At 38.6% G+C, this 25,479-nt stretch overlaps 1 protein-coding gene across 1 annotated transcript in view; it reads right to left on the bottom strand.

Annotated features, from left to right (window-relative positions):
* Positions 1-25,479, bottom strand: part of TMEFF1 (transmembrane protein with EGF like and two follistatin like domains 1) — a 120,151-nt gene that overhangs the window by 48,903 nt on the left and 45,769 nt on the right. The window contains exon 2 of the mRNA XM_068671253.1: positions 2,891-3,000. Within this exon, the coding sequence (XP_068527354.1) occupies positions 2,891-3,000 (110 nt within the window). The remainder of the gene's footprint in view (positions 1-2,890; positions 3,001-25,479) is intronic.

Genomic DNA, 25,479 nt, shown 5'->3' with positions numbered 1-25,479 from the left:
AAAGGGAGTTATCCTTTTTCCTGACTAGGTCTGCTGAAAGTCGGGATATCATAAAGGCAACTGCAAGTAGAGCAAAAGTGAATCTTTCAGCACCTCTCCTGCACTCTCATCTGTGCATTTGTTGCTGGGAATTCAAACTTCAGTATCTCACTTTAGGTTAGAAGACTTGGCAAGACAGAGAAAGCCCACAAGGTGTTCAGAGAGGTCATGGCCTGCAGAGCTCTTGCTGCCATGCCACACCATGTGTTTCGATGACAATGCTGAAAATTGGCAGCTCGTTGTTTCTAAAGGGGATTCTAGGAGGAAAAACTATGACTCATTAATATTTAAGGTTTTGGAAGACCAAACAGTTAAGAAATGCTGCCAAGCCAGGAATGGCAATATGTAAATAGGAGGAGGAAGGAGTGTGGAAGCTGGAAAGGAACTGAAGTCTCTGTGCCTTTTCTTGAATCTGAGGGATAGTCTGTGCCAGCATTTGCCTTAGGTTAAGACAGCATAAGTCTAATAGTCTAAAAGTCTAATTCCTGCTGTGGGGCAGCCAGGAGAGCCAAAGCATGTAGCCTCACAGCCAGCGGCAGTCCTCCTCCAACAGGAGAAGCCTGGCCTGACCAACACTGGACCCGAGACCATTTTAATTAGGCAACTCTCTTGCTAAAGTCAGTTTTTCTAAAAACTGCAATTTTTAAAATATAAGAAGTGCCTCACTGAACCAGGCCTGTGGACCATTTAGCCAAATGCTCTCTCTCCAATTGTGGGTAATAGAAAATGCTGCTTAGGGAGAACAGCATTAGATCCCCACTTCTTCCCTTTAGCTCGAGTTTGCTTGAACCATTGTATACAAATTTGTTTCATTCCTTTTTAAAGCCTTGCAACATTAGCAAAAATGAATAAATAAATAAATAAATTAGCTGGCTCTCAAATAGCTTTGAAGAACCTAAAAGTTTGGGCTGGCTATTTGTGACCTGGGATGTTTTGGTGGAGCTAAGTTGTGCTGAACAACCAGGGTTGAATGTTACAGGAAGAATTCAACCTGCTGTGCCTGAAAAATACTACACCTTCTCCTCTTGGATAGACTTAAGCGCTTTTTTTAAAGTATAGCATAAATTTTCCAAGAAGTGCAAGTAAACTTATAATTAGCTTAAAAATAACATTGGTTTCAAAAATGGGGTCCTCAAAAAAAATCAGCTTATCACACGAACCAGTTCCTTTTTTTTTTGTCCTTGTGACCTAGATATTAGGAAGTCATAAAATTTACAGAAATTTACCAACAGAAAGTAAATGAAGCCTTTGCTTAGCCTAGGGCTGAGTTTTCCCCCCTGCTCTCCCCGCCTTTTTTTTTTTAAATCATTACTAGGCTTTGATTTTATTGTTTATCATAAATAAAAGTTAAAGCTAGAGCGAAGGCTGATGAATAAAGCTCTTCCCCTATTTTTATTTTTTATTCACTTAAAAGGCAATCAGATCTCATTATTCTTAGGGAGTGCAAGCTGCAGGATGCCCTCAGCATAGGTACCCACCTGAACGACACCACATCAAAAGCCAGCTGTGAAACACTGGAATCTAAAACCAGTGTAAGATCACATACACACTGCTTCTATTCTGGTTCCCCTTGATTTATTATTTATTGGAAACAGAACACAAAATTATTTTTAAAACACTGAAGGATAGCCCACTCCAGGGTTGGCTGATAACACTGCTAACTCTTGCAGTTTTACCAGGAGTCTCATAATATTTGATACTTTCATCCTGGATATAAATTATAAAGTCAAAGCATTTCCTTACTCTCTTTTCTCTAAAAATGTGGAGGCTGGGGGAGGGAGATTACCATTATTGCTACAAAAACTGTAAACTAAAGGCTCAAAAATCAATAAAGCTAATTGAACTTGTTATTTACTAGTTTTTAAAAGTTCTTATGATTTTTTTAATCAAATTTCACTATTTTGTTTGTTTGTTCATTTTCCTGAGTGGGACTAATTCACTCAATAAACTCATTTTCATTCAATAAGCTTTATGATCACTGGTGATCTTGTTATTATCTGATTTTCACTGCCCACTCAATGCAAGAGTACATTTTTATACTTTTGTAGTTTTTTTCCTGTTTGGGTACAATTTAATTTTATTCTTATTGTCGTTGTTGCTGATGTTATTTTCAGCACAGAGGTATTAAAAGTACTGCAGACTGTGACTACTGAAAGAAGGAAATGGAATTTGAGCGTGACAGGAGGCATCCCCTACCTATAATCCAGCTCTGATTTGACTAACAGACTGAGCTACAGAGAGCCATGAAAGCTCACCATCTCTCCAGGAAAGAAGTATGGGAAGAAAAATAATCAAGTTACTTTTGGATTTTCCAGGGTCTAATGCAGCATGTTCAGCCACCAGCACAGTGGGGAAGACTTTTCCAAATACTGATATTAGAGTAAGTACTCTGTAATATGTTACATTTAAACTGTAAAATATCACCTAGTGTGTCTGACAGCACCTGGATGCTCTGCTCTAATCACCTCCCTTCTCATCTTGGGTCTAGGGCAGGACAGAGCAAGGTGGGAAGCAGAGGTCACCCATCTCCCCTTGTTCGGGTGGCAAGGACTGTGGGCACCAGGCACCTTGTGGCTTTCCTTTCTTCAAGACTGCGGACTGGCTCAACAGAGCTGCATGGGGAGCTAATGTGAAGCCACGCTCACTATCTACTCCCAGAGTGTGGCCCTGTCCAGTTCAGTCCCATGCTCTCTCAATAGGTGTAATTACGTAATTAAAAGCTAGAAGAAAAAGCATCTGGCTAGATTATACATGCCTTTTGATGAGTGAATTTTTTAAAGCAGGGACTGTGTAAATACTTCAATATGCCTGGAAAAGCAGAAAGACAAATGGCAAAGTGAGCAGTCCTTACCTGGAACTGACAGGCACATTTCAGGCCATCGCCCTCTTCCTTACACACTCCCCCGTATTTACATGACGATTCATCACACACTCTTACATCAGATTCTCTTACATTTAACTCTGCAAAAAAATAGAGAAAGGAGACAGAAATTGAAATGTGAGTAATCTTGGGGACAACATCCTGCTCCCCAGAGGCAGCTTCCCCTTGTCAAACAGCAGCTAAACTCTGCTTCACCACACAAGGAGGTGCATGTTTACACTGCCAAAATCACGTCACATGTCCTCCCTGCCAGGATTGCCCCCAGTACAAACCCTTTCTCCAGAGAAGTGAGATCTAGCTGAAACTGGGACCCTAACATGAGTGTTAGCCCGTGCTTCTCACCAGCTACAGCTTTTTGCCTGGTTTGCCCTGAAAGGCTTGAGAAAGAACAAAAGATACAACTACAGGGTGTCTCCGCCCTGTGCTCCAGTCTCCAGCTCACCCAGGCCATTATCCTCCAGCCTAAAAATAAACTGAAGTGTGTTTAAACTATTATAATTTGTTCGCACTGTAGGAGCCAGAGTAATGAACCAGAGCCCTTCTGTCTCAGCTGCTGCATAAAAATATGGAACAAAAATACAGTTCCTGCCCCACTGAGCTTGCAGCGGAGGTACAACCAGCAAACTCTTGAGGAGCACAGTGAAAGCAAGAGGCTGATACATCCACTGGACAAGTAGAAGTGTTAACACAATAGCTACTTATATGGTGATTTGGGGGCATATATTCTTCTGAAATTTATATTTTCTTTTGAAATATACATTTAATTTGAGATATATATAGATAAAAAGAAGAGTAGAAGGTACTGGGGAGATAATGGAAGCAGTAAGTGTTAGCCAAATGTGTCCTCACAGGTTCAGTGGAACAGTGCTGTTGCTATTGATTGCAATGAAAAGGTGAAAATAACACCATGGGTGCCAGAAAAATCTACTACCTGTGTTTAAGAGTGCAATGAATGATAGTCCTCAAAAGGTTCTCATGTGCTTGAGCTCGAGTCAGAAACCTGCAGGACTCTACATTAACACTACTCACTAAGAGATTCATTGACAGCATTATTTTTAAAAATAAAGTCTGTGACTTTTAATAAGCAAGCTCTATCCCAACAGCTATCTTAAACAAAACACTGAATGCCAGCAATTCAGAAATGGGGAAAGGTAGGTCAAAACTAGAAGACAATAATTCTCACTGCCACTTGCAGTCTGAAATAGGAAGTTGCCCTCCTGCTCACAGTAGTGTTCACACTTTGGTATAGCAGTGACAGACACCCCCTAAAACTACTCCTCGGGGAATATATAGCGCTGCAAACATAATTTATACACTGCCCACATAATATATACACTGTCCACATAAATTATATAAATAAATATGTAATATATAATAATTTACCTTTTAAATTATGCTACAATGTGTTATATACTTCCATATTTAACATAGAGTAAAACATATTTTTTCATAGCACTAAAGGTACAGGGGTATAGTTCAACAGAAGGCCCAGTTATAATCCCCATGTTTTGTTAACTGTGACAAAAAAATTGAAAAAATATTGATTTATTTTTTTCTATATGTCCATCATTCACAAAGACATAAATGAAGAGGGCAATGCATGTAACATGGGGTGGTTAGATATCCTGGTTGCCATCACAACCCCGTGCACGTGTTCTCTAATGTTATTCTTAATGTCACCATTTATCAAGTGTGATTGCTGCGTTGTAGGACCCGAGTTAATGTGACAGAACATTGCAGCTTTTCAATTTGGTGTGTTCATAATTTGCTCCTGAAGGAAACGTGCATTTCTTTCTCCTCGTGAAGATCTGCTCTGGGAAGATGAACAAACTATCAAGATTAATTAAGAGGAAATGATTGTCATATCTGAAAGAAGAATCCACGTTTTGGTGAAACTGCATTTCAGAGAATGTAATTTATAGAAGTGAGTAACCAGACCAACAAATTACAGTGCTAACAGCTTTCAAAATCCTCTTCTCCAGAGCTCAGTACACTGAAGAAATGGGGGGCCCCCATTCTTAGCTCCTTCCCTCTTTAAACAAGCTCACTGTACTTGGTGCTATGCACTCTCCAGCACCTCATATCACCTCTTGGCAGCTGCAACTCATGCTTGAAATCCTGAGGGTCTTTCCCCTCTGGCAATTTCCATCTGCTCGAGCAATTTACTGCAGACTTTCTGCAACCTCTCCCAGTGTAAATCACAGGATCACAGCACTGGTGAGGCTGGCAGGGCCCTCTGGAGGCCGCCTGGTCCCACCCCTGCTCCAGCAGGGACACCCAGAGCAGGCCGCCCAGGGCAACGACCAGGTGGCTTTTGGAGATCTCCAAGGAGGAGACCCCACAGCCTCTCTGGGCAGCCTGTTCCTGTGCAGCACAGCACAGAGGTGCTCCCTGATGGTCATACAGAACTTCCTGTGTCCCAGTCTGTGCCCACTGCCTCTGCTCCTGGCACTGGCACCAGTGAAAAGAGCCTGGCTCCATCCCCTTGCAACCCTCCCTTCAGGTATTTACACACATCAATGAGATCTCCTCCAAGCCTTCTCTCTAGGCTGAATGCTCCCAGCTCTCAGCCTCTCCTCATAAGAGGGGTGCTCCAGTCCCTCCATCATTTTTGTTACCCTTTGTTGGACAGAAGATCAACCTCTCACCCAGTGCCAAACCCCTGGCTGCAGAAAAGAGCCTATTCTCCATGGGCAAGGCACCTCACTTTTGGGGAGGGGAGGGATGGAGGGTGAGTCAGACAGTCCCCAGCTGGCAGTTCAGCATCAAGGCTGAACCAGAGATGCATTTGTTCCTAACTCAGCTATTGCTCGAACTGCAAAAGCCAGCGAGAAAGATTTCAGGACAAAACTAGAACAGGAGATGGGAAGATGGGGGTGAGGAATCAGCCCTTGTGAGTCCCCCTCCCCACTAGAAACTCAGACTTAATTAAAAAAAAATCCTCAAGAGGAATTAAGATGACAGAAACAATACAGCTATTACTCTGCTGCTTAATTTTCAGAGTGGACTGCCTTTCTTTCCACATAAATCATAAATACTGATTACAAGCTTTTTTCATAACCCTGACAGGGAAGGTTACTCAGAGACTTGGAGCCAAAGTGGTTTTCCGAAACCATATGAAAGACAAGATAGCCTGGTGGCTGGCAGTTGAATGTGACAAATGAACTTTATTCTACTTTAGGATGTCATCTAATCCCTGCTTCCATTCAGTAGCAAACTCAAGTAGCAGTAAAATCAAAGCTCTGACATATGTATGATTACATTCGATGAAATCACTAGAACTGAGAAGTGTGGTGGCCGTAATGAATTCCACATCTATAGAGTTTTGTTCACAAATGAATAAATGAGAATGGATGTTAATAGAGCGGTGTGAAGAGGAGCAGGAGATGTCTTGCATGTCTGAAATATGCTCTCTCTTGAATGGAATCCCCATAGAGAAAGAATTAAAATGGAGTTTCTGCGATTATTTCCAGAAGAATGGCATCATTATCATCATATGTGAGAACAGACCTATAAATAGAGGAAGGACATGCAGCAAATGGTTTAGCATAATTTCTTATATGTTTCCTCAATGCCTATCACAATTCATTTCCTAGACTTTTAGCAGGTATAAATAAGAGAAAGCCTCAGTATAATTCATTACATACAGGGGGAAGATTTTAAGTAGTAATCCATCAGCTCCCAGGGGAAAATATAATTAGCGCAATTAAGCCAAGCTTCCAAATTTAAGATAAAAGTAATTTCCAAAGACCTGGACTGCAGTATTTCACGTGACTTGCTGGTATCTGTTCAACCAGTATGCTTTCTGGTGGGGTGAGGAGTGACCTGCACAGAGCAGCTTGCAGGAATTTGTCTGCACATCCTCAGGGTCTTTTTGCTTTTTTTTTTTTTATGCTCTTTTTGAGAGAAATTCACCTTGTGATAATCTGACACATTAATAAAAACAAGTAAAGCCTTCTCCATTTTGACTCCTTTCAGAGAGTTCAAAATACAGCACAATACAAGTAGCTGGAGATTGCCTTTTTGTCTGTGACCTCAAAATGCACTGCTCTGAGGCATGAACCTCTAGTACCAAGCTAAATTACACATGTTGAAATTCTGAACCCAAAGATGAAATCCAATTTGTAGTTTAAGTATGCCACACATGTTGCTTCCATCTGGATACCTAGAGAATAAAATAATATAAAATCTAGCATGGGCAAATCCAGTAATTTCATAAGCAATTTGTTTCTTCAAAACTCATGGGTCTCCCGATGTTGGCAGTCGTACGTAATAATGGTGGAGGGATATAAGGAAACAAAAAGCACCTTTCCCACAAGCAGGTGAGTGGGTAGGTTCACTGGCAGTGCCACCAGCTACAGCCCTCCTGAATATTTCAGCTGTGCCAGGGAAATCCTCTCTCTGCCCACCTGCCTTTGCCTTCTGTTCCCTATGGATAAGAGCCTGATCAGGTGAGGTGCTGGGACCCTCTGCCTTTTCCTCTGGACCTATGGGTTTGGTACAAGAAGGGAGCAACTTGCTCTGTTCTTACCAGAGGGGAAGGGCAGGATAGTGTGGGATGGCAGCTCACTGCTATTTTTCTGAAAGTTTGTTCTTAGTGAAACCAACCTTTAAATTACGGCACACAACCTCTTGTGGAGGTCATATACACACATACATAGACACAGCTGGGAAATCTCAGAAAGGGGCTGTTCCTCTACAGGTTAAAAGACCCCTCTGTCCCCCCAACAAACACACACCTACAGATTGTAAGATTGTAAGAACAGCTGGAGTGGGTCAGCATTTGTGTAGGAAGAAGTGGTCTGAGGAGAAAATATATTGTGTAAGGGTATGCTCAAGTCTGCAAAGTATACTAAGATAGTGGCATTATGACTGGATGAGACCTCAGCACCATAGAAGAGAGTTAAAATCTGAAGAGCAGAAAACCTATTTGATTTTAGGAGTCAACCTTAAGACTCTGGTTTGGCTTTTCTGCCTGGTGATGGTTCTGCTTTTGGCAAACTATTTAGGAATGACTAGAGAACTTAATGGGAAAACAAAACAGAACAGAATAAAACAAACAACAACAACAAAACACAAACAACAGAGAAACAAAAAATAAAATCATCCCCTTAAAGACTATGAAGATGAGCTTTTTCATGTGACAAGTACAGTAATAACCTGGGTCTTAACTCTAACAAAGCTTCACTTGCCAGTCACACCTTTTGCTTCACACTGTGGATGACAGACCTGCGCCTCAGTTGCTGCCAAGCACAGCCTGTCCACTTAAACCACAAAGGTGGCTTTGAGGGACAAAACTGGTAAATAAAATTACTGAAAAATTAATGGGGAAAAAAAAAAAAAGATATTCCAGGAAATGTTTTGGATGCCCCAGGCATATCTCTGCTAGCCTCCAGCTTCCTGACATCATTTTCCTGACAATTCCCTGACATCACCTTCCACAACTCCTTTGCTCTCTTTCTGCGGCAAAAAGCAAAGCTAGGAGCCAAACCCACTGAACATATGCCAAATGCTGAAGGTGAAGTGTTGTTCCACCTCCTTCATGCCTTTGTGGTGAAGGTGGTTTATTTTAAAACAAGTCAGCACACACTGTGCAGACATGCACGTGTACACAAACAGGTCTGTGGAAAGGAAGCCCCCAGGCTTTGAATCAGTTTCTTTGACACCTGTCACTGATGCCATTTTAAGAAAACATCTAGTATTTACTCCCTTTTTTTCTTCATCTCATGTCCATAAAGTGCTTCTCTGAGACACAATTAATCCTAGAAGACAGTGAATGAGCAGCTACTGCTATGTCCCTTATTTAGTAATTGATGAGCAGTCTCTGCATTAGGTTATCCATATCATTATAGAACAGAACAGAACAGAATAGAATAGATCGATTGGAAGGTACCTACAGATATCATTTAGTCCAATTGCCTGACCACTTCAGGGCTAACCAAAAGTTAAAGCATATTTTTGAGGGCATTATCCAAACATTTCTTGAACTCTGACAGGCATAGGGCACCAAGCTCCTCTCTAGAAGCCTGTTTATTTGCTGTCTCACGTCTGTTTCAGCAATCGTGGATTACAAAAATCATGACAATTTGCATGATAGAGTTTATAACTGTTGACTCTCTTCTCAGAAATGGTCTGAGGTTATTGGGAGCAGCCAAGGGGAGTAGTCAAGCCTTTCAGACTAACTTAGTAATTATTTGTCCAAATAAATACTACATGCTTGTGGCAGATAAGTCAAAGCAAGTCGCAGTGGACCATACTGTTTTGTTCATATGAAAACGTATTTTTTTACAGAGGAAGAACACAACCAACCTACCAAACAAGCAAATAAAATGGAAAATTTTATTTCCCAGTAGATAAACTCTACTGGGAAATGATTCAAAGATAAGGAGGATACCATTCAGACATGGTACATCCACTTTGAAGATAACTGTTGTTGCTGATTTGAGGTGTCAAATTTAAGAAAGGAACAATTTAGAAGAAATTATGAAGGTGGAGAATGTCATGAGTGGAAAGAAAAGAATGAGGGGAAGAAGTATTTAAAAAAATTCAGCCAGAAAAGAGAAAGAAAAAATGGAAATATTTAACACTGGACAAATGCAACTGAAACCCTTAAAAACAAAGCAAATGCAACTGAAACCCTTAAAAATCCTTTAAAACGCCTCTTCTGTGATACAGTAGCATTTCCTTTCACGGTTCCATTAGAAGAAAACAATTCATTGAAACAGACCAGGGGTTATGTGGAAAAAAATTGTTAGAATGAATTTCCCTTAAAAACACATACACACACACACACACACACAAAATCAACAACTGTAGTCTAATGGACTTAAGATGCTCCCAGACATTTCTTTAATTGGTCAACTAATGGATGCATTAAGTGGCTGATAGCAAATGTGCTGCTTTCAAAGAAACTTTAAACAGGACTAGTAAAACCTGTTTTGTTGTGTCTTGATGCAATATTTAAGACTCAATTGTGCGGAAAAAAAAAAAAAAAGCAAAAAAAAAAGCTATATTTTGGCTCTTGAGAATGCTAACTGAGTGAATAAAGCTTGAAATATTTCCCTAAAACTACTTTTACAAGAGTGCATTACCATCTGATTGCTTAAGTGCCGCCCAATCTACCTAGGATGACTATACTTTCACATTTCTAGTCACGATAATCTCCTTTTAAAACAGAGAAAAACAGAATGCATACGTGCTGCTAAAGTAATTAGTATTCTTGCACACAATAGGAAACCGGAGCAAATTTTAACAACTAGCACTCACACAGCAAGGTAACAAGATTGGCTTTGAACTTGAGAGTCTCCCACACTGCAATTATTCACATTACCACTATGCCTCAGAGTAACTCTATTCAGTGTGAAAAAAGTGAGGAAAGTGTCAGAGTGATGAGTGTTTGGATGACAGTTCTGTCAAAATATTGGATTCAGCCCATGGTGCATTTCTGTTTCCATCATACAAAGAAAAAAAAAGTATTTGTGGAGAAAGTTGAGGCACTTTTTTTGTTATATTAAAAGCTTTGACAATATTTCAGAAATTATGTATAATCTGTAGGTGAATATTTCAGCAAATCATACAAATTGACTAGCTGTGCAACTGCTTGGAGACAGCCAAAGATGCAGTGAGAGAACCTGAAATGTTTTTCTCTCTCAGAGACACTTATGCTGGTACAAGGGTTAGGTGGCACAGCCATGTGGCCATCAGGGCACAGATCTGGCACTTTTTTTCTGCTAGCAACCATCCAGGCATTGCCTTCAAAACTTGTCTGCAAAGCAAAATCTGTCTTACTACAAAAAGGTATTGAATGTCATTATACAAGGCTGTTACAAAGAAGTTAGCATGACACTGCATATTTTTACATAAAATTAAAATATTAGGAAAAAACAAACAAACAAACAAACAAAAAAACACATGCCTATATAGCATATTTACAGCAAGTTTAGTTACAACATGTAGTATCAATCCTTAGGGTAGTTTCTAGGGAAATGAAGGCTGTGGAGTACAGTGACTCTCCAAAGGTGCCTCTGTTGGTTTCTTCCAGCAACTGTTGCACTCGCTGGGCAGTTTTGCTCAAATCTGACAGTGGCAGAGGCATGACACAATGACCTTCCTATAGGTTTATGAAAAATCAGTGGCTGCTTGGAGAAGAGAGGTCCAAATGCATGCTAATTGGAGGAGCTGAGGGAATGTACACTGCGACAAGGCTTGCGTGATCAAACCGTAAACACATTCAAAATTAGCAGTTGCTAACTGTTTTCCAGTCATGGTGCTATTATGATCATTATATATTGTGACTTGGAAATCGAAATTTGGATGATGTTAACGCTTCCAAACACATGGGCTTTTTAGAGCTGCTCAGAGACATTACATAGCACACAGGTGATGGTAAAATCAGGAATGCTTCAGCTGAAGGCAACTGTAAAATTTATTTCCATGGGGCCTGAATGCCCATGATAGTACTACTTCTGTCTTTCTTATACAAAATTGCAAGGTATATTGACAAAATATATCTTCCCAAATTTAGGAATGTGTCCAGTCTCTAGTTAAAGGAACTGCCACAGCTCTGTCCCATGTCAAACGCAACTTTTCAGCTTACTTTTAAGGTTTGAAAAGCAGCGTTCTGCAGCCAGCAAAAGGTACACTTGGATGACCAAGGAAATACATGAGATAATTGATGTGCTGCTGAGTGCTGCTGCCTGTACAAATGGATGCACTCTGGTGGGATAACTTAAAAAACAGTGCTTTTACACTTCACCAGCTCACTTCAACTAGTGGGACTCCTATGAAATTTTTCATTTGCATAAATTATACTGTTAATTCTTGACAGTTGTGCAGGATGTGCATGTATGGCCAGTGGGAAAATGTTATTTGTCCTTGTTCTCTTAACGCCTACTTGCTCTTTGTCTCTCAGTCTTAGGAATAAATGGTCAAATATCTAAAACATTTTCAAGTTTCTTGCTAAGGGTATGAGGTATTTCTCCCCCAGCCCTCAGCCTGGGGTTCCTCACCTGTTTCCTAGCACCATTCCCAGCGTAAGAACCAAGCAGGCAAGTATACTGCTCCTGAGGAAGTTATAGCTTTGGCTACTCCATCTTCTTCCTGAAAAAATCTTTCTATGCCTAATTACAAATCAAGGTGAGCATTTTAGTTGTGTTCCTTAAGGACAGTTATCTTCCTAAGCCTAGAGCCTAGCCTCCATTCCTAGAGCAATGACAGGCTATTCTAACACTCCCAAACAGAGCTCACTTTTATACCTAGAGCAGTATTGCTCCTGAAAAACTTGAAGGCCTAAGCAAAGTAAAATGGTGTTAAAATCAATACTGAGGCACAAAATTAGTTGCTATAAGCATTATAGAGAATTTCTTCTTTGATCTGTAGGTGATATACGTCACTCAAATTGATTCTGAATTGTGGTATAACATTGGTCAAATTCTAATCCCATTTGTGCCACAAAACTTGCTTGGTAGTTTTTCTTTAGTCCAATCTGCCACATTAAGTTCTGGCTTAGAGATGTCACATCTTGTCAAGCCTCCAGGATTGCTGGGTTTGTTTACAGGTAGGAAATGGATGGCTAATGGATCTACATAGTCACGAAGCTAAAAGCCCAGCCCTTCTGTTGTTTGCTCCTCACTTCAATTTCTTCTGCAGCAAAAGAGAAACATGCCACAGTGTGAACAGCTGTGCGATGCAATGAGGACATAATCTTTCTATAAGGGTTTCAGTATTCCCTTCTCCCCAGTCACTGCTTGCAGAACTCTCTGCTGCTGTGCCAGAGAAAGCAACACTCACCTCTTTGAGCACAAGTGAGAGAAGCAGTAAAAGTGCCTGATCATGATTTGTTGTTGCAGAAACAAAAGCTGAAGTCAGTGGAAGCTTGAGCACATCGGAATTGTGTCCGTTTACCACCAAGCCTGGACATTTTCTTTGCTCCCAAGGTCACATCAACACAGGCTTGACTTCAGTGTTCTGGAAGTCCCAGCATGAAACTGGACTGGTCTCCAACCCCCTCCCAGAGCACAAAAAGCTAGTAATTTTTTTTCAGAAGCTGTAAAAACTCAGTAATGCCACCCCTGGGTTAGAATGTGTCCTCCAACAGCCTCAGAAAAGGGTATCTATTGTTTCACCTCTGTGACATCTGGGTAACAAATTACACAGAATGAAAGCATGAACCTTTTTGGCACAACAAAGGGTGCATAGAAATTCAGGCTCTGCCCATGGATTTACAATTTCCTCTAATGAAAATTACAGAAGTTGCTTGGATCCTGTCTGTTTTACTGTTTTACTATTTTAAAGATATTTGGGGGACTATGAAATCAAAACCTTTTTTTTTTTTTTTTTTTTTTTTTCTCCTATATTCCTTTTTAAAATGAGTTATTTATAATCATTACTTATTAAATGTTATTACTTATTAAGTATTAAATACTAAGGATAATGACAAATGCTAAAGATAATGGAAAATGCTAGAGAAAACCAACACTTTTTCATGGTCCTTTGAAGATAAACCAATACACAGGATTGAGATAGGTTATACAGAATCGATCAGATTATTACATAGACAATGTATACTATGCAGATTATGAATGGCTCAAAAAATGGTATGTGTCATAGGGAAAAATATGGAAAAAAAATGTAAAATAAATATATACATGTATTCCAAACCAAATCTTTTCCGTAATAATATTTTCAGTGTTCAGTATTGACTCCTATGTTACTCTCCTCCCCTTCCACTTTCCCATTATTCCAAATATTTTCCCTTTAGGCTTATAAAGACAGAAGAAATAGAAAACTATCTGGAATACTAAATCCTTTAGTTTCTCAGATATAAAAACAAGAAAGAAAGGGAGGCTTTTGGTCAATTTTCTAGAAAATAGTATTGTCTTCAAAGTAGTTTTGGATGAGGAATGACCCTATTTGAAATGAGATTTCACCACTTAACACACATAATCTGAGGTTCCAGTCCTATAAATGCCTGGACAGAGACTTAATCTTGAGCATATGTGTGATCTAAATAAACCAAATGGAACTGATCCTGTGTAAGATTAAGAATGCCTTTAAGTGCTTGTAGGATCAAGGACACAAGTGATTCTTTAAGGACCTAATTTTTATGCAAATAATAATTATCTTTACTAGGGCTTCAGTCTATTAGAGGCAAGTGTGTAGAATTACAGTCCAGATAAGTATTTTAAGTCACCATTTTTTCCTCATACTTGAAACCTCCCTTTAAAAGTGACAGAAAATATCTGACAAAGAGTTGTCAGATAGTATATTAATCTATCCTTAATTATTTATGATCTAAGGGGAAAATGCTGCTGTCTGCAAGATGACTCTATAACATAAATCTAAAACATGGCCTCTAAATATCTTAAATTTTAAACATCACTCATTACTTCCAGTCATTATCATTAATAAGTATGTGAAATATTACAGTACCTAGTGGATGCAGTGCAGATCTGATCCCCCTTCTGAAAGGCATAGGTAAGAGCCAATTCGTGACTTACAACATAAGCAGAGAAGTCATATAAACTGTGATAAAAATCAGATATTACTCTGCCCATTTCACTGGAGGAGGAAGGAAAGTATAGAGAGAAAGATTACATCAGAAGACCAAGGCAGAATGCCACGTCAAACTCATCCAGTTGTTTTGCTACCAGGTTCTCTTTGCTCAGTTTGATCACCTTCCCTTTACTAGAAACACCTTCAATGCTACACCTAGAAAATTGGAATGGCCACCAAAAATGAAGCAGACATGAAAGACTTAGGGAGTAAAAGGAATGTTAACTCTCTAAGGCTCCTAATCCAAACTAAAGAGTTATATTGATGTATAAACGCAGTTTGTACGACTCATTTGCTGTATTCAAATAGCTGATAATCGCTGCTCAGGAGCCCAGCTGTGCAGCTGTGATAGAGCTTAATGCAGATAATGCCATGCACACCAGAAATGCTTTATACTCCTGCTAGAAAATAAATAAATAAAATAAAATAAAATAAAATAAAATAAAATAAAATAAAATAAAATAAAATAAAATAAAATAAAATAAAATAAAATAAAATAAACTTGTTTTTTCAGAAACATAGTGTGGGGGGCTGGTTCCTGAACAGCAATGCATGGGAAGATGGGGGAGTCTGAACACACTTTTGAGGTGCGTTTTAACTTAAGGAGGGTGAGACAAAGAAAAGAAGACCAAAAAGAGAAGCATAAGTTGGGATCAACCAAGCATAATACCATTCTTCAGAAAAGGAAGAGCTCATGCCCATGCAGGCTGTTTTTGTGAAAGAAGCTCCCATGCATACAGCACCAGTTTTCTGATGCGGACACCTCATCTCCTCTCTCTTCCTCTCTCTCTCTTTCCATTCACCTGAAGTTTCCAGGAAGGGATCCATGCCTCAGGTAACTCTCTTAGGAGAAACCACTTCTGCAAGCCTCTGTTACTGGTGTCACTCAAGGCTGATTGAATATGTAGAGTAAGCTGCTGGACCTGGAGTATCCAAATGACACTTTCCAAAAATGTTACCAAGTTACCTGTCTTCTCAAGGTAACGAGTGTAACAGAGTTTTTGAAAACATCACAAGACTTCAAACCTGTAATAAATCTTAATTTCTGAGTTTAGAAAACTGGAAGAATCAACCGAACTTACACATGAATTCCTGAAAGAAATGCATAATGTCCAAGCTGTTGCAAACATAGGGAATTAGGATCAAACCATGACTGAGGTTGTGGTCACATGACAGGAAGATCTTCACACCAGGAGAAAATTTTAAATCTAATTAAAGTTAGACAGTGACTGAAACCATCATCTATCTGGAGGAGTCTAACTTGCCTTCACTAGAGAAAATCAGCAAAGTATGTCCCATGTCACAAGGACCTACTCAGGGTTACTTCCCATCTCCAATTGAATATCTAAGCAGACAGATTTGCAGATGGAGGTAACACCTTCTGTGGCAATGCAGTTAACACTACAACCACCTGTCTGCACTAGTATTTTCAATGTTAATAGAGACTGACAGAGCTGAGGCAAAGAAAAAACTTGCAGAAAACAGTCTTCTCGTAATGTTAATGGTTAAGGATTTTTTGAATAATCTCAAGTCAAGCTCTTTTAGCAAGAATGCAATTGATGCTGCTGATTGATTCTTTGTATGTGGGATTACTGAAGGGCCTGTGAAAACAAATAACTGGAAATATCTTCCCTGCAACTCCCAAATGCTGTTCACAACAGTTTCATATAAACACAACCTTACTTGTTACCAGGTGAGGGAAATCAGCAGGGCCTCCTGGCCATCTCTTACATACTATATTCTGCTCCCAGCAGCTGTAAATTCAACACTTCACTAAGCATTAAATTTACTCTCAAGAAACATTTTCTAAGAGAGGCGACAGAGTTATTGCACTGTTGTGGCTGTGGAGGCAGATGGCAGTATGCCAAAACTCCAAGAAAATTTTAAATTAGAAATCTGACCATCTGCTATAGGTGGAAAAAAGGTTTTTAGACCCAGGCTCCTCCCTTAGTTTTGTAATTTTCCTGGTACTGAAATGCATGATGTGGTGTGCAACAGATGCCATATGCTTTCTGACAATTCCTTATTTGCAGCTGATAAACACTGGAACGTATTAAATATGAAAGAGATTCAGGAATTCATTCTTAAATTGCATTATGTTCTTCTATTACTCAGCCTATGATAAAGCAGGGGAGTACTTAACAAAAACTTCAAGATACTTTGGGATACTCCCTCTAATAACATCTGGATGCATTTATTTATTCATTACTTGAAATAGGCAGATTTAAATAAGAACATAACATTTTTGATCACTTTCATCCTAATTAACTGTTCAATAAAGAGTTATGGTGTATCTTTAACCATTAAGGTAAACAGTTGAACACCTTCTTTAAGATGTATGAAAAAATTGAAGGCTGTCATTAGAGAGGAAATAATATTTTTGGTCTTTATCCCTCATATAAGAATGTTATCAAATGATCAATAAATGCACAAGTATAAACTTTTTAATAATGCTTACATGCGTATGGACTATATTTGTTTTGTATAACTCCAAATCACAGCCTACAAAGATTATAAAAATGGACCTGATATGTACATTATATGTGCATGGGTAGGAAAACACACAGTGCCCTGGAACATGGCTGAATACTGTATTCCTACAACTAAAATGTGCACTGCAGTATCTCATTTAATCATTGTCGAGATGCCTATATTAAGATTTTAATTAGGTGTATATATTAACACTATATTTTAATTATATATATTGTTATAAACCACTGTGCAGTATTCAAATTATCACTTTTTTTTTTTTTTTTAATTTTATTTTTTTGATTTTGTCTGTTCTGGGGTGGTGGGAGAACAAAACCTCTCAATACATCTAGACCCATCTATTGACTCAGTAGCTCCTTCAAAAGTCAGCTGCCCTTGTCAATATGAAAAAGAGAAACAGAAAAGGGAACTTGCACAGATGTTCACAGTAGATAAAAGACCTGTAGACCGTTTTGAGTCGCAGGCTTCCTGCAGGAACTGAGCCCAGCCTGTGGGCCACCTCGTTCTTTCCAAGTCTCTTCTTCTGTCTGTATTTAGCTCTGTGAGAAAATGCTTTGGGCCTCTGGATCCATCAAATGCACATCTTTAAAGCAGACAGGCTGAAAGGGACCCATGGAAGAGTATTTCTTCAGTATAGCAGGACTCCAAGACATCCTAAAGGTGTCTAAATCCCAAACACCACGTCAGCCCCTTTCACACAGAGCACAGATATTTCCAATGTCCACTGTTCAGAGAATATATATATATATATATATATATATACATATATATATATTTTTTTCCACGAATGATCTTTGTAATCTGAAGAGGTAGTTGATATGCTTTGAGAATACTAAAAAATCACTAAAACTATTATGAACAGACCAGATTGTTTAGGAACAGAGAAGTCACATTTCCACAGCTGTGACCTTTTAGGATTACTACAGAGAAATGCCAAGGAAACTTGGCCAAGTCTTATTTTTAGTGCATGGCTTTTATAAACAGATCAAACCTGATATGGTGTCCTGATGGGTAATTATGCAGTCACTTTAACAACCTTCCATGCTTAATAAATTTTCCTCACCTCATGCAGGTTTCCCACAAAAACTGTTTTGGGGCTAATCTCTTGGTGGTTTGGCGACTGTAGAAAAACCTTCTGTCTAAGTAAGGCCATGTGAGGTCTTGAAACAGTACGATATTAAACACATAAATCTGCTATTGTACTGCAGGACTTCAAAAATATTATTAATAGATACTCTGTAATACCTAAGATACCTGTGGGATTTTGAAAATGATGAACACAAATTTCAAAAGCAAGGTAAATAGTAATTCAGTTAGATCAAAGTACAGAAAAGACTTGATAATGAAGAGAGGTGGAAAAAGTCAGCAAAAGGGTGGCAGACATTAAGGATAAATGACAAAAAGTGTTGGGAGGGGTTTAGTAATTTCACTGAGCTGCTGATAATAGGAGTTTTCAGTATCACTCATTGCCCATGTAATCATTCTAAAATTGATTTCAAAACAAATTTAACATCTTTATTTTAAATTTAGACTTTAGACTTTCATTAAAAGGACTCACAGCTTGGTGCTTTTAGAAAGTTTGGGGGAAAAGAATTGGCTAAACACACTCACTGTTTAGAACAGCGTGAGACTTTTATAATGTCTTTTGCCTGTGCCATGTAATTTTACACTTCTTGCTAATAAAACTTCATGCCCTAACTCCCAGTTCATGCACAGATTTTTGAAATGGTCATTAACCAACATGTTAAAATGAAAAACAAACTCTTTGTGTAGAATGCCATTGTACAACACCAACTGGGATGCTCAAGTAAAACCCTACTGCAGATTTCCAAGGTTGTCTCACTTTACATGCCAGAGCTATGGTTTTGTCCCCAGAACAGTAAGTAGCTCATCTACTAAGCACATGAACTAAAGCAGCCCGGGGATCACTCTTCCAGCATGTAGGGGCAAGGGAACACTGGACTGAACATAACCTCTGCTAACTAGCTTGTACGTTGTGAAGCCCAGGAGGGATCTAAAGAAATGTGTTTTTGTTCCTTATCCTTCAATTCTTCCCTCTCACTGTAGAATATCAGTCATCCTGCATTGCTCAGCTGGACAGCATCCTTCTGTGGATGGAAAGGACATTTAAAATAACATAGCTGAAAGACTTCCCAATTTGCTTCAAACCTCACTAATCCTCTTCTTGGTTCCCAGCTCTATTGTAAGGATGTATGCATCTTACCCATTTTGTAATATGGGAAGAAAAAAAAAAAAAAAAACAATCAACTTTGAAAAAATCACATTTTCATGGATAACCAACAACCTTGCATGATTAAGATGACTGCAAAGATCCATAATTCAATGCTACCATTAAAATGCAAGATATAAACAAAATGGGCTGAAAAAGTCCATCTTTGAGAAGCATAGTGTAGAAATCATCAACAATTTAATGCCTTATTATGGTGGCTGGGGAAAATTTATTCCATTTTATCTGTGAGCAATCCCAACTTTATTCTTTCTTTGATCACCTCTTATCCTTCTTTTCTGAGGCATGTCTTTGCTTTTCTAATTTTCATGTTACCTTAGGGTCAGATTTTAACATGGAACTTATATTTAACTTTGAACACATACGTATACTACCCTTTGTAGAAGAAATTGGATCTGTGTAGTCTTTGCAAGAAGCACCATCCAGAATTTTTAATAAGTAAATGTAACTATTTTAAAGGAAATAAATAAGAAGCTACCTAAAAATAATTATGGGTTGTTGTGGGCTATTTTTATAACAGCTGCCCTACAGTTTTAAACCAACCAGGGAACCAATTGTCATTGTAAACAAAGGCAGAGAATAAAGATGCTAGCAAATCTGATGCAAAAAAAGCAATTATATGAGACCAAAACTATGCAACACAAGTTTACTTCATATGGCAAACTTATAAGCAGTGATGTCTCAGTAGATTTGTTTTTAAAAACACTATTGACTGCAAATAGAGTGCCTTATATTTTCTACAGGAGTAGATAAAAATTATGGTGGCATTGATAAGATTCACATTATAGAAATGAAAACAACTCATCTTCCCTAGGTCCAGCACAAGTTACTTTGTGTGGGCAGCAAGACACTGACATCCTCTGATTCTGTCTCATGAGCCCTTTTTCTCACCTTCTATTTATGCTGAGTTCTGGCAAGTCTTTAAATAAGTCATTAAAAATAAATGTAACATTTTCCTTCCTCTTCCTAGTATCTCAATTTGAGATCTAATTCTATAATGGTTTCTGAAAGCAGAGACCTATACAGTATAGTACAAAACTCAGAAAATGAAAACAGTGCTTCAGTCATCATGGAAGTATTTCCTATCTTTCAGAATGCCTGGATTTTGTACTTCTTACATTATGTTCTCACCATTATGGCATTTAAGCTTCCAGTATCTAATATTTCAGATTTCTCTTAAAGGGTCAGGTCTTGTGCTCTCATTATAATGATATTTGAACAGGAATTTCTGAATAATGCTCACTCAAGACTACAACATTTTTTAATTGTTATTATTTTATTATTTATGCTAAAACTACTAGTATATTTTGTTAATATTTTTATGGTAGCTTTCTACTTCATAACTATCAATATTTTCTACGACAGTCATGAAATAGTGCTTTTTTTTTTTTTTTTCCTGATCTGTGGGTAGGATTTACATTTAGTATAAACTCTCCTGCCTCTGCATATGAGTGCCCCAGAAGTGTTTCAACTACTTAAGAAGGAAATGTAAGCTTAAGAAACAAGAGTGTCTCAGAATTGTCTAATCAACCCCACAGTCTAGACAACCAGGGTTCATGGCTGCAGAAGCTGTGATGAATGCTTCTGCCCTGCAGTCTGAGTGCAGAGACAAATTATTTAGTCCTCTGAAAATTCCCTGGAACTTCTACTACTCATGGAAGGAAATGACTAGTGGTTTTATTACACTTGCTTGCTATATTCCGGACTATTTTAGAACCAAAATCCTTTAGACCAGGGTTCCTCCTCTAGGCTGTATATCACCCAGGTCAGTGGATATGGAAGAAGCAATGGGGAGAACCACCAACTAAAGCGTTAAGACTGTTTAACATTACAGCCAAAGTAGCATTAGTGTCAGGTTAGTTTCTGCTGTGAATGTCTAAATGCCCATTTGATAAAGGTCTATATTATCAAAATAACTTAATACACCAAAGGACTGATCACATGGAGAAACAACTGACCAAACTAAATGAAATATTAGGGCACAGATAGTTGATTTTCACATCAGAGGGATGTCACCAGCAGAGTCACCAGTTCCTCAGTCTATTCACAAATGAACAGAAAAGCATATGAGCAGTAAGGTGAAAAGACATTATGGTAGTATCAGGCTATTAAGGGTGTTAAAAAAGATGGCTAACAGAAATGTTACAGAGAAATGTGAGATTGAGTGACTGGGTTATAAAATGGCTGTGTTATTCAATGTAGATAAATGTAAAATAACACATACAGAGAAAAATCAAACTTTTTATACACATATATATATTAACAAAAGATCCTGAGATTATTACTACCATTTAAGAATGAAATGTTGGCATTATAATAGACAGTTTAAGAAAAAAATGTCAGCTTTATGCTTAACTGTGACAAAAAAAGCAAATTGTATGTTATGAATTATTAGGAAGAGAACAAAGAATAAGCCAGAGAACATTACCATGCCACCATATAATCTAGTATGTACCCTGCCTTTTTAATAATGTGTGCCGTCTGGTCCATTATCACAAAAAGGACATAGTAGAATGGAAACAAGTTCTGAGAGGACAAAAGGAAGATGAAAAATATGGAACATGGTCCTCTGTAGCAAAAATTAAGTCCAAACGTAGTTTTGTTTTGTTGTTGTTGTTGTTATTTTTTTCCTTTTCAGAGTTATTCTAAAATATATAACAAACTTCAACACATTTTTTTCTGCAGCTGCTGTACAAATGAGACTCCTGATGTTTACAGATGTAAAGCAATCACAGACATTTGGGTGAAAATCACTATGTAGATAATGACATTATTATCCAGTGTCTTTGAATCAGAAATGGGAAAAACTTTTCAGAATAGTACTGTAAATCCTAGATTGCTGTCACAAACTAAATTTGAAGGCACAATCTTCTAAATTATCCCATGTAATTTTTGTTTCTGTCCACCAAGACTCTCACATTCTCTAGAAAGTCTGTGTAGCTACCTCCTGAGATAAAGAGCAAACCCCAAACCACTATTTCTATTCTTGTTCTCTCAAATGCGCTCCTACTGCCTTACCATGACCACTGCCAACACTCAGCACAACCCCAAGAAAATAATTTTCTCAGCATGAAATTTAAAGCAGAAAATGAATCTTTTCTAGGGAAATAATCCATGTTGTTTTCTGGTCTCCACCTGACATCATTTTGGCAGCATTTTGTCTGCCTGCAAGGGGGAAGATGGTCCTGGAAGAAACTTGGTCCTGGAGGAGCACAACATTCAAGCTACCACCACACTGCTTCATTTGCAGTGCAAAGTCTCCAGATCTGCAGCTCTGATCTACAAACCTTTTCCTTAAACTGTTGGCCATTTTGATCAGACACATCTGATCAACACCCATGCCAGTCAGACAGCAACAGGAAGATGTGCCCTTATCTTCCCCACCTTCCCTACCTGTGTGACACAACACTTGCTAGTCTTCCACCTTCACTGGTGTTGCCTAACTCGGGCTCAAATCTGCACAACTGGGTAGACATTGGTCTTTTTCCAATGCTGCCAACTTGATCAGGCATCGCAAAAAGCAGACACAAATTTTCCCTTGCTATGCTGACTGTGACTCATCAGCATGACCTCCTGAAACTGGCACAGAACAACCATCATGCCTCTTCCATGGGAGGCAATGAAACACGGAGAAGGAACTCAAATGGGAAGAAGGAGATGAATTCCCAGATAGTGGGAGCCACAGCTGTGGATTGTCCTGGTTCACATTAGCCATGGCTTACCTGAACCAGAACTGCAGGTGCTCTGTGTCCACCACTCCCTCAGTGTCAGTGACATATCACTGAGACATGTGGGCCAGATGTTATAGTTGAAGCTGAATACACGGAGCATTTTCTATGGAATAACACTGATAAGGAGTATAGAAGGAGAAACAGACAGCTATTATATGTAAAGCTAAAAGTTAAAACTAATTTGCAAATGTGACCCAGATCATCTTTTGCTGAAATTTACAAACAAGTGGTCTGAAGCTTAGGGTCCTTAAGATTACAAATGTTTGTACTAAACTTCGGTATTTGAGGCACAGCGTAGAAAAGCTTCCATATAGAAAGATCCATCAGAAAATATCATCAGTATTATGTTACAAACAATTGAAAACAAACCACATCACATAAGCAATGAAGATACTTTCTCAGCATCATTTTTCAATGTAAGTTACCATTGTGACAGCGGTATGATTTAAAACAGTAGGACAGAGAACCTCAGGACAAAGAATACTGTACAGTAGGACAGATGGTTCTATGAGATTTTCTTCATATAAAAAGGTACCCTAAATGAAGCTATTTGAGATCTTTACTATAAACAACTTTTAGCCCAGAGGAAAATTTTCTGAATAGTTGTAAGCACCTGAAGACAAGGGGAATAAAACAAATAACGATTCCTCAACCATAACTGTAGAATAGCTGGAGAGATGTTAAAACAAAATTCCATGACATTTTGTCAGGAGAAAAAGAAACAAAACACAATGTTATTATCCTTTATGTTTTCACTTCATTTTCAGCTAGGGACTTCCCTCTGTGAGCATGGCAGTGGCTAAGTTCCCTTGCTAGCACTACAGGGTGTGCTACTCCCCAGAACACAGCAAACAGAGAAAGCAAAGACAGCAGCATGTTGGTAGGTCATCGGGCCCCACAGAACAAATGTTGAAGCCTGCTTCTGCAATTTGGGCACAGAAAGGGTGTGTGACTTATTGAGGGTGAAACAGATGGGGCCTGGGCAGAAGAAACAGAGAGATGTCCAGGAAAGCCTCGGATGTGGCAACAAAACCACCTTAACGCAGTGACTCTCACAGAAGAGGAAGATGGTCCTCACCTCAGACAGACAACCTGCAGCACATGGGACACAGCTCCAAGCTGTTCACAACCCCCAAGACCCAAAATGTCCCCCCTGCCACCTCCAGCCCTGGGACAGAGCTCCCTCCAGGAGACCAGGCTCCCAGAGAAACATTGCTTGGATATCCTGAAGCAACTGCAAAACTAATGGCAGAAGCTTTCCAGTGAAGATATTCAGCATAGAAACAATAGGGTGCAGTGAAAAACATTGAAATAAATAATGGCTTTCTTTTATTTTGGGGGCAAACTGTTGGAGAAATGTTCCATCTGGAATGATTTGTGGTAGTATCCTCTTACAGTTTTCCTTCATTCTGAAGGTTTCTTCCTTTTAAAGTTTTATTTCCTTGTTTTTTGTTTTGTTTTGTTTTGTTTTTCTAAATTGAAGAATTCGCCAGGATTATTTTCTTCATATTAATCAGGTTGTTTGAGAAGCTGCCTTCCTGTGGTGTTAGGAATTCCCGAGACAAGAGAAATAAATGCAAAAAAACAAACAAAAATATTTCCTTTCTGAATGGTAAAACTCATAACCAATGCAGTTGTATCTATAACTTTATTCTGTTACCCTGATGTCAAAAATATCCTATTGTAAATATTTGCATTTCTTGAACAGTAGTTCATTTATCAGGGTTTTCATTAGGAAGTTCTGGGGAGCATCTTAAGTACTCAACAATGCATTTTGTTGTTTTCTTTTTTTTTTTTATTTTGTTAGCACAGAACTTTAATATTAATCTGCCTTTGGGTTGCAGTGGGATTTTCAAGAGCTCTGCATTGTCCCACTTACTGCCATTGAATTCAAGGAAGAACAGAATTAGAGAAATGATCAACATTTTTCAAGAGCCTATCCCCAAAGTACACATATCTGAAAGGGTAAGTTATTGAGATAAATTTAGAAGCTGTATCCACTTCCAGTTGGAATACACTTGATATCCTGGTAACACTTATTTCCTTATTTAACAGTTTGAGGTAGGTGCCAGACTGAATTTTCTTTGTAAAATATGTGGGTCGATAACACAGACTGTATTTGGGATGCTCAGGTCTGAGAAAAAGCGTCAAAAGTGTTCCAGTCTGTTTAATGAGGGATGAGTGTCCCTCCTGTTCTGTATGCATAGTTATATATAAATCAAGCAAAACACAAATCAATATCACTTCTTTAAAGGCTCCAAAATGTTTGGCCTTGAATTCCTTTTTTTTTGTTTTGTTTTTTTCTTTTTTTTTTTTTTTTTTTTTTTTCTGTCTACTGACAAAATATGGAAACAAGAGCAAGCCTTCACAGATGGGGTGAAAGGAAGTATGTCTCTCTCCTGCCCCCTTTCTGCTTCACTTCTCATTCTCAGAAGGAGGAAAACTGGGATCCTACCCTGGGGGAAGTTCTGCACTCATTTCCATGCACAGCTGTGAACAGAGACAGACAGAAACTGAGGAAGAATTAAAAAGAACAA

This window comes from Anas acuta, chromosome 2, assembly GCF_963932015.1.
Source record: "Anas acuta chromosome 2, bAnaAcu1.1, whole genome shotgun sequence".
NCBI classification, from domain to species: Eukaryota; Metazoa; Chordata; class Aves; order Anseriformes; family Anatidae; genus Anas; species Anas acuta.
Note: the sequence above shows the minus strand (reverse complement) of the source record. Positions and strands in the feature narration are given on the sequence as shown.